At 35.4% G+C, this 13337-nt stretch overlaps 1 protein-coding gene across 1 annotated transcript in view; it reads right to left on the bottom strand.

Annotated features, from left to right (window-relative positions):
- Window positions 1-2936: 2936 nt before the first annotated feature.
- The window catches only part of LOC127446913 (transmembrane protein 163-like), a 40097-nt gene continuing 29696 nt past the window's right edge, over window positions 2937-13337 (bottom strand). Inside the window, exons 3-8 of the mRNA XM_051708236.1 lie at window positions 12173-12216; window positions 11267-11358; window positions 10015-10111; window positions 8012-8123; window positions 5812-5953; window positions 2937-5335 (exon numbers count right to left, since the gene is read on the bottom strand). Of these exons, the coding sequence (XP_051564196.1) occupies window positions 5275-5335; window positions 5812-5953; window positions 8012-8123; window positions 10015-10111; window positions 11267-11358; window positions 12173-12216 (548 nt within the window). The 3' untranslated portion in view covers window positions 2937-5274. The remainder of the gene's footprint in view (window positions 5336-5811; window positions 5954-8011; window positions 8124-10014; window positions 10112-11266; window positions 11359-12172; window positions 12217-13337) is intronic.

The following is a 13337-nucleotide window of genomic DNA, read 5'->3' as shown; positions in this document are numbered from 1 at the left end:
AAGAGAATCTATGATATCACATGATATCCCAATGCATCCCTGGCAAATTGTTAGTATGGACTTGTATGCATACGGTGGCAGAGACTTTCTTATCATAGTCGATCATTACTCAGATTACTGGGAAATTGATCAGTTGCCAGATCTGACAGCAGACACAGTAATCACGCACTTTAAAGTCACGTTTGCACGCTACGGACAACCTGAGCAGGTAATATCTGAAAACAGGCCGCAATTTGCTTGTGAGCAGTTCAAAAAATGTGTGGTGCAGTGGGGGTTTACTCACGTCACATCGTCACCTCACCACCCCAAATCCAATGGAAAGACCGAATCAGCCGTTAAGATCGTGAAATCAATCTGTAAAAGGGCCAGACTTGATGGCACAGATCCGTGGACGGCGATTCTCCACTGGCGAAACATGCCCACACAGGGATTAGATAGCAGTCCCGCGCAACGGCTCATGTCACTCAGACTCAAAACAGGGCTTCCCGTGGCCAGCGGGTTGCTTTTCCTCAGAGTGGTCGAGGGAGTCATGGAGAAACTTCGATGGAAACGATGCACTGCAAAATTCCAGTACAACGCGAGAGCAAAAGACTTACCAGAATTAATTGTCGGCGAGCACATCACGGGTCAGTGACGGAGAGGGCAGTGCCTAGGAAAGGTGAATCCACGGTCATATGAAGTGGATATGGAAGGCATGCTATACAGACACAACTGTGTGGACTTAAGGGTGGCCGAGCAGCACTCACAGCCTCATCATCAGGAAACGGGAATGCAGGAGTGCAGTGAGTGCCCAGCAGAGGAAAGCAACGGTGAAACAGCACTCAGAGACAATGCTTCAGTAGGAAACACAGACTGTAAGCCAGAGATGGATTGGGCACGAAGACTTTCAATGCCTAACGAAACAGTACAGCGGGGAACCCCAATTACTACCCACTGTGGCCATCAATCTTGGCCACCACAAAGAATTGACTTGTGAGCTATTGTCAAGATGTTAAAGGCTTAGTTGTTCATAAGTCACATGGGATGTCTGTTGGTAATACTTCATAGCAAAAGTTGATTAAGGTTAAGACTGTCTAGCCCTGATCTCAGAAGGTGGATTTAAGTTAACGTGTCTTGTACATAGTTGGTTTGCAGTTTTAGTTTAAAGAAAGGGAGATGTTACAGAGTGTAATGCCACATATGGCTATGCTCCGTTTGACGTCATTGGACCGCACCGGTGGAGACTGGGTTGTGATGTTACTGTGAATAAAGAACACGGAGTAATTCAACTCTCGTTTATTCTTACCTCCCTACACAAGCAGACACGTGCGAGACACAAATTTGTTATCTTTATTTGTATGCCTCCTACTGGCTGTGTTTGTGCTTGCTAAACATCAAAGTGCGATAAACAATATTGCCTAATATAATGAATGAAGTTGTGCGATAACCAATTTTATACAGAACTTCAGCTACTCAAAACTACGGTCATGTAAAAGTTTTCGTTCCACAACTTTAGAACAAAGTGTTATTTGGGAATCTTTTAGGTTACGCTTTGGTTGGTAAACGGATACTGTTGTATTGTCTGAAACAGACTATAAACTGTGCCGTTATAGTGACAATTTATTTAACTGCATGTTAACATACCGCCATCTAGTGACCATAAATGAAAAGTGCAGAACACCAGGTGCAGTCAGAGAGAGAAATAAGGATTTCAAGAGTTTCTTGAAAAATATCTCTCCCTAGTTCACTAAAGCACTGCCATGTGACCATATAACAGTTGTGGATTTTTCACACACTATGTTTACTGAAGATCTTAGTAATGACTTTGCTTCATTACCTTGCATGTCCAACAGTATGTTCATGGAGGCTTCCCATACATTCTGTAAACCATATGTATTTTTTTATTTTATTTGACTCTCTGGTTTTCTGATGTTCATATTTATTTGTGTGTGTGTGTGTGTGTGTGTGTATATATATATATATATATATATATTTAATATACAGTAGGCCTACATTGTGTATGATATTCTATGGAAATTATTGCGTGAACCTTTTATGTCATATTTGTTTGATTTAGTTCGTTTATATTTGGTCTTGTCATTACACAGTAGTATACAGGCACAAATAAGGAGGATTAGACACATTCGAGTAGTGTTTTCTAAAGAGGTTTTATTTTTTGTACAACCTTTAGGCCAAGCTATCAATCTTTCACATGTTCTACAGAAATATAGATCACATATATATATATATATATATATATATATATATATATATATATATATATATATATATATATATATATATATAATCAGTATTACTATTGAAATAAATGTACATTCAGAACCTCTGATCTATGTGCCAGACATGATTTTACAATAGAAATATGTTGTGTCTGCAATTGCTTGAGTATCCGTGTGCTTCGGTGTCAGTGTGTGTTTGTGCATCATTTCGTGGTTTTTGAGTTTGTTTGTTTTTTCATGCAAAGCGTATTAACTGAGCAGTGAGTATTGCTTAAATGCTAAGACTACACTATAGCATTAGAACAGAGACGTGTACTCAATCTTTAGGTCTGAGCCAACTAAAACAGGGTCTAACTTTCACTAGGTTAACGGTTTTTCTTTGGGATATAGACAAATTTGTGATTTGTACAACCATAACAACCTAAACAAAAGCAACTAAAGCAATTTAACCCATTGTGTGACCCCGATGATCTTTATTGTGATGGACAAGCAACTATAGCCACTAAAGTCTAAGACCAGACAGCACCTTTCTCCTACATGTCAGATAGTGGTACATTATTATTAGGGCCCAACACATGCTTAGAGATTTACAAACTAGCACAATATGCTTGATGAAAACAAGATGTACACACTCAAAATAATGCAAAATGACCAATAGAATAAACCTGCCTATTATTCTGAATATTGTATGTACTCAATACTAAATATTACAGAATGTAAACATAATACAGGATTTATTCAGCACATTAAAATATCAGTTACCACTGGCAGTCTACACATATACAGTCTAGTCATTACAGTTTTTATATAGGATTATGGAACACTGAAGAACAATGAATTTAAAGATATTCAAGTTATTAAAACACATATATGATATATGAACATACTGCAATAGCATTACAGCACAAAAATGCATATGGCATCACTTGAATAACAAAAACAAGAATAAATACATTTAAACTAACAACTTTGCCATGATAATAAAAAAAGAACACAAATATGTAGTATTCTGCTTCAAAGTTTCCCTCTTCAGATGAGATCACAATTAGCAGTACACAAAAGGCTTTGGAAGTCTGTGCTGCAGTTATTGGTTGCATCATGATTGTCTGCTAAAATTAGTGAGATACATCAGTGTGTAGTAGGCGTGAACAGTGAACTGATCACAGTCATTTACATTCAGTTACATTTATGTCCCAAATGTATATGAGACAGAAAAAAAAAAAAAAAAATTATAACTTACAAAATAAACGATACAAAATATGGAACCCTGTGTCTGATACTGTGCTTGTAATACAGTACATAAATATTTCTCACCAATCCTCACCTACTTCTAACAAACAAATGAGAATGTCAAATAATTTGTTTAACTGTATAAAAAAATTGCTTTGCATGTTAGAAAAGATTGGTCAGTGACTGACTGTATGTTGTAACAAAATATTTGATTTAAAATTCAGATTTTAAAATAAGCTGATTGCTGTTAATTCAAAAAAATTTGCTTTTACAATACTGAAGTTCACAAATGCTTGTGTAAACATTTGGGTTTTGCTTTAATCTCTGCCGAGAAACAAATAAAAGGTCAAAATTTCATTATATTTTACATTTGTATTGTTAAGTTGTGCCTGTTAAATGGTTAAATAATGTAACATACTGAAACTTAGTTTTTCCAGTTTTTGTTCTCCATTGTAAAAATAAACTGCCCACCTCAAATCCACCATAATACATAATAAATGTCTGCTTGAGCCTAAATCAATCATTTCTACATCAGATTATACTTCAAGCTGTTCTAATCTTATTCTATCTTTCCAGAAGTTGGCATAAAAAGAAAATCTACTAAAGTGGCAATTGACATGAGCAGTGTATGCCAAGCACTGGTTATAGTGAATCATTGCCTAGCATAGCTCACAGTATTAACTGTCTGAATAATAAGACAAACTGTGCTGTCAAATCTCAAATTCAGAAATATTTCTCAAATTCTGTAATCGTTTAATTGGTTTTGGTCAGAAGTCCAAAAGGAGCCACGTGTAATGCTATTCAAGCAGCTAATAACCTTTCAAAATATTTGTGCATGTCTTATTTAAAGGTGGTTTGTGCTGATCAGTCATTTCCACTAATATCAGCTCATAAGGGCTTACTGTCTGAGAATAATTTTTTGCTTTCCCTATCACAGGTACCTGTGGACATTTCCTGTAAATATTGAAACAATTTACAGGCAATTTTGCTGCCCCTGAATTATTGTATTGAGAAATCTTTAATAAGTGTGCGTACCTGTCTTGCCAGTACATGTTTGGGAATTTCTGTGTGCTTTCTTCACTGCAGTGAGTATTACCTACACTGTAAATGCTGCAGATTTCTAGCTCTGAGAGGTTATATACAATATTATACAGTAAAATATAAACATACCTCACATAGAGTGTATATATAATGCAATCATTTTGGGTGTTGACAGATGTTAATATATGATGTAATGTAAGGTGTTAACAGAGAGAGATGCCAGCTTGACCTTCAAACATGAGCAAAGTGCAATATAAGAGGCATGTGGAATCAGATACACATTGCCAGGATTTGTCATAACACAAAGACAAAAATAATTTGTGTAAATTAATGTTTTTTTACTCGATGATGTAAGCACGAAATAGTGAACGAAATGTTACAGAAAAAAATTTCAGGGATGCGACAAAAGCTTAATGACACTATGAATGTTGATCTCTTATATAAATCAGTGCCTCCATCCAGGAGGACTTTGCATGGTGATCTCATGGTTTATAAAAAACCAAGTGCCTGGACGCTGATCCTCCTTCCAGCTCTGTGTTCTTCTTCTTTCTTCCCAATTTCTCCTAAGATGAAGGTGTGCAGAGTGAAAGACTTGGAGGACAGCAGGAGCTGGTGGGATTAGTGATGATGAATCTACAAGTTCATGATGCTAAATTGGCTGCCAGCAGACTTTATTCCGAGATGTGTTTGGGAATGGTGTTTGTTGAGAGAGAGTCAGGGCAGGAAGTGATAGGTATGGGTGTCACAGCATGGATGGATCCATACCGTTGCCTTTAAACTAGGATTACTCAAAGCGCTCATAGTGTCGAGTTTGTCTTACTCGTGGTACCATGTCAATCAACAGCCTGTAAGAGAAAGGAAAAATGGGAATTTCCAAGAGACGGAATGCAGACAGAATGGCCAATGCTCTTAAAGGCGATGCATGTATTTTTTTTCAAATGTTAAAATTCTTGTTCCTGTCCTAAGCTGAAAGCCATATGTATGGTGTTTTCCCTGCAAAGTGTGTACACACTGTGGCTATATCAAAACATTGCTCTGTTTGTTTAAGCATCCTGATCAACCCAACATAGCAACATTAGCTTAATCAATGACGTGAGTTAGGGGTGGGACTATCTGTTTGACGTCCAATAGACGATGGAAGAGTGGGAAACCTGTTTGAAAACAGTCATTATTTTGCAATTTGGTGATGCTAGTGGTGCAGAAATTACATTTTACCTTCAAAGATAAGGAAACAAACTTTTCTGCCTTGAGGTTTTGGAGAAAATAGAAAACTATTGGTATGCTCTCTAAGTAAAAAGATGATTACACTGAATACACATACTTAATCCCATAAGCAAGAATGATGAGTCCAATCAAGACCCCAATAGTTCCATCCAGGTACCAAACAGTAGGATGATGTCTAAACACCTCAGCGCTAATGAGGATGGAAAAGCCCATGATGCCCCCAACCATAGAATTAAAGCCTTATGGGAGAGAGAAAAACAAAGAAATAGTATTTGAAAGAATAAAAGCCACATAATTAAATTTTCTGTTCATTCATAAAGCTCTATGTGGGGATTAGAAATCAAACCAGATTCTAAATTTACCAGGGAGTATAACCCGAAATTAACCACCAAAACTTGGACATTTCTTATTGCATAAGATATACAAGTGTAAGACAAAGCCATTTTTATTCTCAAAATAATACTTTTTCGACACGTTTCATGTTTGGCCACTCCCGTAGACGAAATCCCATCCCAAGCAGACAGAGGAGATACATTTGAGATGCATGTACATACCAGGTGTAAACGGCAATCTGTCTCAGCTTACCACATGTGATTGGTTCACCTGAGATGGATGTTACATTAATACCAGGTGTAAACAGGGCCATAGAGAAATTGTTATGTTTTGCTGCCATTTCTTCAGAGGTGTTTTTATCCCTTTAAGAATTGGACAAAATCAGTTGGCTAAATCTAAGATACAGCCTACATTATAGAGTTAATTGGTTGATAATGAACTCTGTGAAGTTTATTTAAGAATATTATCTTTCTGACACCTTCTCAGGAATGAGTACCATAGGCTTTCTCTCTTCCATTCCACAGTTTGATCATTATTTTTCTTAATTTTCTATTATCTGACTTTACTAAATGATTTAAATGTTCAATTTTAGCACAAAATACCTTCCTATTATGTCTCAAGGGAAATATATTTTTTTTAGGTTTATAAAAGGCTAATACAATTGCAAGACTTGTGACAACACTTAAGACACCAGGGTTCCCTATTATAAAAGCGCTAGCGCTTAGCGCAGTGTTATGCCATAAGTTACACATGCAAAGTCAATGGGTATGGCCATGAAGTTTTGGTATTTTTTTGCAAGCATGCACTAAGTCTAGGCGCAAGTGGGTTTGGTGCACGCAGATTGCTAATGGGTTGGGTCAAGTGCAATTTAATTCTGAGGTTCTTCTGCAGCACCATCTACGTCCCATAAAATAGTCCATTCCCTGTCAAGGACCAGCGATATTAACAAAGACATCACATTCATAAGAAGTTGGTAGTGTAAATGGACTGTATGCAATAAATTAGAAGAATAGAAATATGGACTTACGATCTTTTGTGCATTACTCTGTAATGTAAGTATTATTAATCATTTTCATCTACTGACATACAAATCATGGCTAGTAGCCTATTAACAGTAACTGTGTCAGAACGCACTTCACTCCTACCAGTCGATTTTGATTTTGAAAACTTAAATTATTGAAACAAAGAAAATTAAACCACAAATATTTCTAAATTAAAATTACATTTCAAATGAAACAAATATCATGTGGCCAAATAAAATCATCCCAAATCCAAACATTTTACTCTCTACAATTTCTTCCACTGGCCCCTTTTGCAGTGACTTAAAAATCACTCTATGATAACAGGTGGAAAAATACCAATATAAATTAGATTATAAATAAAATTGTAAGTATAAACATAATATTTATAGTTGAAATATAAACTATGACCTAAATATAGTTTAACACAAATTTCATAAATGTTTGTTTCATAAAACGGCTTTAACAGTGATCGTCATGGACATAATTTGATGTTTCACTATATTTTCCAAGTTTGGACATGAACTTTTACCACCCGCTGGTGGAATCTCCAAACTGCAAATGCAGGAACTGAATTTGGACTTTGCGCTGAGTGAAGACCTGCTTTTGAAACATCTTAGCACAATTACCTATTTCTCAGGAAAATAGAAAATCGTGCTTTGTGCCACTTCATTTACACAATACACACACAGTTTGCGCGCATTCACCCACAGATAGCGCAAACACTCCCACCCACGGCCATTTGCGCTGGCACAAAAATTTCACTTAGAATTAGTGCTCTCATGAAAATTGAATTAGATGTTGTGCACGGTCGTAGCACATAGCGCTCTGTTTGTGCACTAATGAAAATGGAGCCCCTGCTGTTTTATGTGTACATGCGGTGTGTGTGTGTGTGTGTGTGTGTGTGTGTGTGTGTGTGTGTGTGTGTGTGTGTGTGCACCATACCGTCAGTGATTAGGGCTCTGCTGGTCAAAACCCTGCCCAACATGAACTTGGCAACAGCAAGAATGACACATGTGAAGCCACTGACAATGGAAACACTAAATAGGAAATCATCCTGACAGAGAGACAGACAGTAACAAGAAGAAAAGTAAAACTTGATTTTAATATAATAGCAGAAATGTTGCAGTGATTGATTTCAAAATGTATTTCAAGAGAGAGTGACTGATATGGCTGAATCATAAATGGTGACATTAAAGCCAGAAACCTTGCAGACCAGTGCATGTAAAAGAGTGATAAAAGTACCCCTTTAAAGGTAAAAACTAGAAATACAAATAAGTCTCCATTCTGCATCAATGAAAAGGAAAACAAAAATCTTAAAATAAATAAATAAATAAAAAAGCTATTAAAGATAATACAAATGCATAATGACCCACATTTTCAGGTGCATCAGAGATGAACTACCGCTGATTTGTCTCTCTGGTTTCTTTCTTTTCACTCCAAACTAAGAGTGTCTGCTTTCCACCCACACAATATCCAGAACCATTTCTAATCAGATGTCTATTCAGCAACCTTCGTCTCTGAGTAACCGCTAAGAGCTAAATTCAGAATCAATAGTTGAGACTTTCATCTCTTAAGCTGTAGACTGGCTAGTTAAGTCTGACAATTCAGGTAAATTATCACACAGCTTTTTAATAAGGAAACCTTGGAGATTCAGTATAGTGGCAATTTCAAAGGTACTGACATGGAGAGGCCAGGTGATGAAATTTAAAGAGTAATGAATGCAAGAAAAGAACTGATTGAGAAAAAGACAGGGTATTGAGGGTGGAAGCCCATTTCCAAATCATGTATTGCAGTTTCATTAGCCCTTGTGGGGAAAAACAAGGTGGTCTGAATGAAAATATGAAGAAAAAAAGAAAGAACCTTTTTTCAAAAAGGAGTTGGATACAATTTCATATTTTCATTGATCAAAAAGGGATAGTTCGCCCAAAAACTGAAAATGCTGTCATCATTTACTCACCCTTATCTTGTTACAAACCTATATTACTTTTTTTTCTTTTGTGGAGCTCAAAAGGAGATATTAGGCAGAATGACAGCCTCAGCAACCATTCCCTTTCATTTAATTAAAAGGCCTGACTGAGTCCCTAGACTGAGGACTGAGGTCTTTCTACCTAATACCTCCCTTTGTATGTTCCATGGAAGCAATAAAGTCATACAGGTTTGGAACAACATGAGGGTGAGTAAATGATGACAGAATTTAGATTTTTAGGTGAACTATCCCTTTAAGATTGACATTGGCACCTATTGTTTACCACAAACTGACCTATAACTGACATTTATGTCTGCCTTCATATTACTGCAATTTCCTCAAACTAATTAGCATTTCAGGCTAATGAAAATAGCAAGAACTGCCATTTCCCACCCAGAGAAATAAATACAGAGTAAAAACAATCAGCTAAATTGAGACTTTCGTTGACTAGTCATAAAGAGAGGAGTTACAGTACATTGCTTTGGGCCTTCAATAGACAATATATATTCTTGAAAAAAGATATATATATTTATAAACAGAGAGGGTACTTTGTTATGCAGGCATTCAGCATTTGGACCTGGATATCAACTAGCTACTGATTGTTAGGGGTCGATACATTATTACATTTGTACAATAATTCCACAGTAGTGATGGGTTATATTAAAAATATTTGTGAGTGCTCAGAGATTTATCAGCATCGTAAAACAGATTATATCACAAAATCCTTAAACACAACATCCGAATGAATTACCTAAGATTTCTTTGGAATGGAGCCAGTTTTTGATTAATTAACGGAAAATGAATAAACGCATTGCTATTAGTGCAGACTAGAACATCCACATCTGAACTGCGCCTTGAAATACAGTGACTGTAATATAGCCGTCTGTATCAGTTTCTCTTATTCACCTGCTACACTATAGGAAAAGTAGGAAAAGTAACTTAAATATTGCAAACAATGCTATGTTTACCATGAACTTACCACTTCAGGAAGAAGTTCGGTGGCCAGATCATGGATGGCCTTTCCCAAAATACACATAGAGGACAAGATAAAAATCACTCCCAGGATCACACAGGCTCTGAGGATGGAGAAAAGCAGGAAGAGTATACATTCAATTAAATGTATGAGTTTAACTGTAATTTATGATGACAGTCAAGTCAGTATTTTTGTATTGTTTTCTAATAAAAAGAAATATCTACACATCTATTAAACAAGACAAATTTACGCGAGAAGCAAAATTGTGTAAGATATTAGCTGATTTCAGAAAATATAATGTATTCTTAAAATATATTTTCCATTTTTCTTACCCCATTGACAGATTGTTAATATCTTGTTTTAAGCATAAACCTCACTAAAATTTTTTAGATTTATGTCTAAAAGCAGAATATTTTTATGGGAAGCATATTCAACCTATTCTATTTGCTTTAAAAAAACAAAAAAACAGACAGCCTCTGATTACCAGTAGACCTTCATTTGATCAAGCTTTGGTATTTTTGTGTTGCTGGAGTTGGTTCACAGTCAAAGCAAGAACATTCACAGTTCTCTAAAGGTGGATCTGGGGAACACTGACAATGTCGTAGATTTGGTTTGAACATTGGGGGGTGCACCTACAAGAGACCTGTGTTGCTCAATAAACATTCCTCTCTGACACATCGATGCTGCGAATGAGATGCCACTCGAATTGAGACAGTCAAAGTGAAAACCAGAAACAATGGATATGTGATCACTCAATAGACTTGATAAATTAAACAACTATGTTCAGTCTTTAAAATGTTTTATTGAATGTCTGGTAGAATAAGGGTGATAGGACTTTGATTTCAAGATGTTCAATTACAATTTCAAGTCTAGTAGTTTTAGACTAATTTCCACCAGCAATTTTGCACAGACAAAAACAAATGAAAACATGTATAGACCTTCTATAAATAAATATCTTTAACATCAGTCTAATGGGATTCATGGAGCTATTTGTGGTGCATTCATTCTGTAATTATTAATTATTTAATAATTCATTGTAAACTCATTTATAATGTTACTAAGAACAATTAAATGTTGCTTTTAGGCTTTGTAAAAAAATTGGTTGCCGAGGACGCATTTTTCATCATTCATAATATGATTAACAGCCATTTAAAAATATTTTTTTCCTTCTTTTTTTCCTTTTTTTTTTTTTTTTGCAATTTGAGGCAGCCATGCAGTGTCCTACATATCACCGACAACTTGTCTTTTGTTTACTCACATGTATTCTCTATGGGCAGAGTGAACTGCTGCAGCGTTGCTATAGCGCCACAGCACTATAATGGAGGAAAGAACATCTAAAATCGCATCAAACTGAAAAACAAAAAAAGTGATTCATTCATTAGTAACATACAACATTATTTTTTAACATCAAGTCATCCAATGATATTCCTATAGTCCAATGATACATTAGTCTAATGAACACATTCAAATATTAGTCTAAAAGGTGCACTCAGTATTTTTTCCTTATTAAAAAAGTGTTACCCCTAAAGAAATTAATTGTAATTTTAAAATGTGTATAAAATAATGAGCACTCACATGAGATGACAACTCCAGTCATATCAGTAACCTTATAAAAGCTGTTTTATTCTACATGCAAAGGGTCTCTTTATGGGGGCTGCCATGTTAGATCACATGACTAGCCCAATAATTCTTGCTTAATCTCTGTAAGTGCCTTATTATTGGACACTTTAACTCATGAATTGAATTATTCATGGCTGACTGTGAATTTCTACAATGGCATTGGTAAGTGAAATCTATTGTGTTTGAATGATGCTGCATCCGCTCCCCTAGGTGTCAGTGTAAGTTCAGTGACATGAATAAACATTTTACATTGAGTATACTTTTAAGCAAACCACCAGGAAGATTTATTATACTTTGTTTTATCTTCTAACTACATCTCAAAACATGGTTCTAAATTTGTGCATAAAAATCAAATGTCCTCGTAGCCATCATTTAGGTATTATGGAATTTTTAACAATAACGCCATTTAAATCATTTTTACACATAATAGCATGATCATTGAACATCGTCATTAAACTGGTCAAATAAATACACAGCAACATACACAGTTCCTGACATCTTTGTCTGAATTTTCATTAATGTAAATGTAATGAAGTCTACTTACAGCAAATCCGAATGCTGATGCACTGTGTCTCATGAAGGATACAGCTAGAGGAGAGCAAACCAACACAGAAGAAAAGGAAGAGAGAAAGATGCAGCTTATACAGCACTTGATTGCATTGAATTATGTACCTTCTGTTTGGATGTTAGATTGTTTCTTCTGTTTCTTTTTTTAAAAGTCTAAACTAGTATTTGGCTATAAAACATTTAAATAAGATTTTCAGCATTGACAAAAAAGTACCATGATTTTTGGACATGGTACCGTGATTATAAACATTTTTTGGACAACAAATGTACCTTGTTATAATCTGAAGTACCTTGGAGAACCATGTAAATAACATGGTATATGAATATGGTAATCATTCAGTGCCATGTTGTATATCAAAGTGCCATCTGTATTACCATTTTATACTATTGTGCAATGGTAACGCCGCAGTACTTTTTATAGGTAAATCAAGAGTCAAAAGAAATACATATCAATTGAGTTACACAGGAAATGCATATCTACACTTGTTTTTCTTTTTTACTAAAAAACATCTCACTATTATATTGCATCATGAAATGTGCCCTTAAGATCACTTCATTTTCATATATGCCTTCCACAGCTCAAAACGTCAACATTCTCCATAAACCTCAGTTCCAAAATCACATTCTTCTCATAAAATTAACAGAAGAAAAACTGGACAGCAAAAAAACATTAAAATTGGAATAACAGAGTCCATGGACAGGTCAAATCAGAGATGGTCAACAAAGGGCATCAGGCAATGCTTTTGTAAAGATTGAGAAGGGATTGTTATTGTTGTGAACCAGTAGTAAGTTTCACATATGCTCAGAAAATAATAATAATAATAATAATAATAATAATAATAATAATAATAATTTGTGAACTAAAAATACGCTTTATGTGGTAACATTCAAGTTCAAGTCAAAAATATGATTTTATATGACTGGATCAACCTTAATACATTAGGTTACGCCAATAAAGCTAATTGTTGTGTTAGATCAAGCAGAAATAAAACCTTAAGGTAACGATTCCATGTTAATACTTTTTACAGTGTTCCATGTTCAGCACTGAGCCACAACCTAAGGGTCAACATTTTAAACCACATTCCCACTGCCAACAGGAAGAATCTAATTTCGTCACCTAGAGGAATGAACACATTTTGTCT

This window comes from Myxocyprinus asiaticus, chromosome 10 (assembly GCF_019703515.2).
Source record: "Myxocyprinus asiaticus isolate MX2 ecotype Aquarium Trade chromosome 10, UBuf_Myxa_2, whole genome shotgun sequence".
Classification (NCBI taxonomy): domain Eukaryota; kingdom Metazoa; phylum Chordata; class Actinopteri; order Cypriniformes; family Catostomidae; genus Myxocyprinus; species Myxocyprinus asiaticus.
Note: the sequence above shows the minus strand (reverse complement) of the source record. Positions and strands in the feature narration are given on the sequence as shown.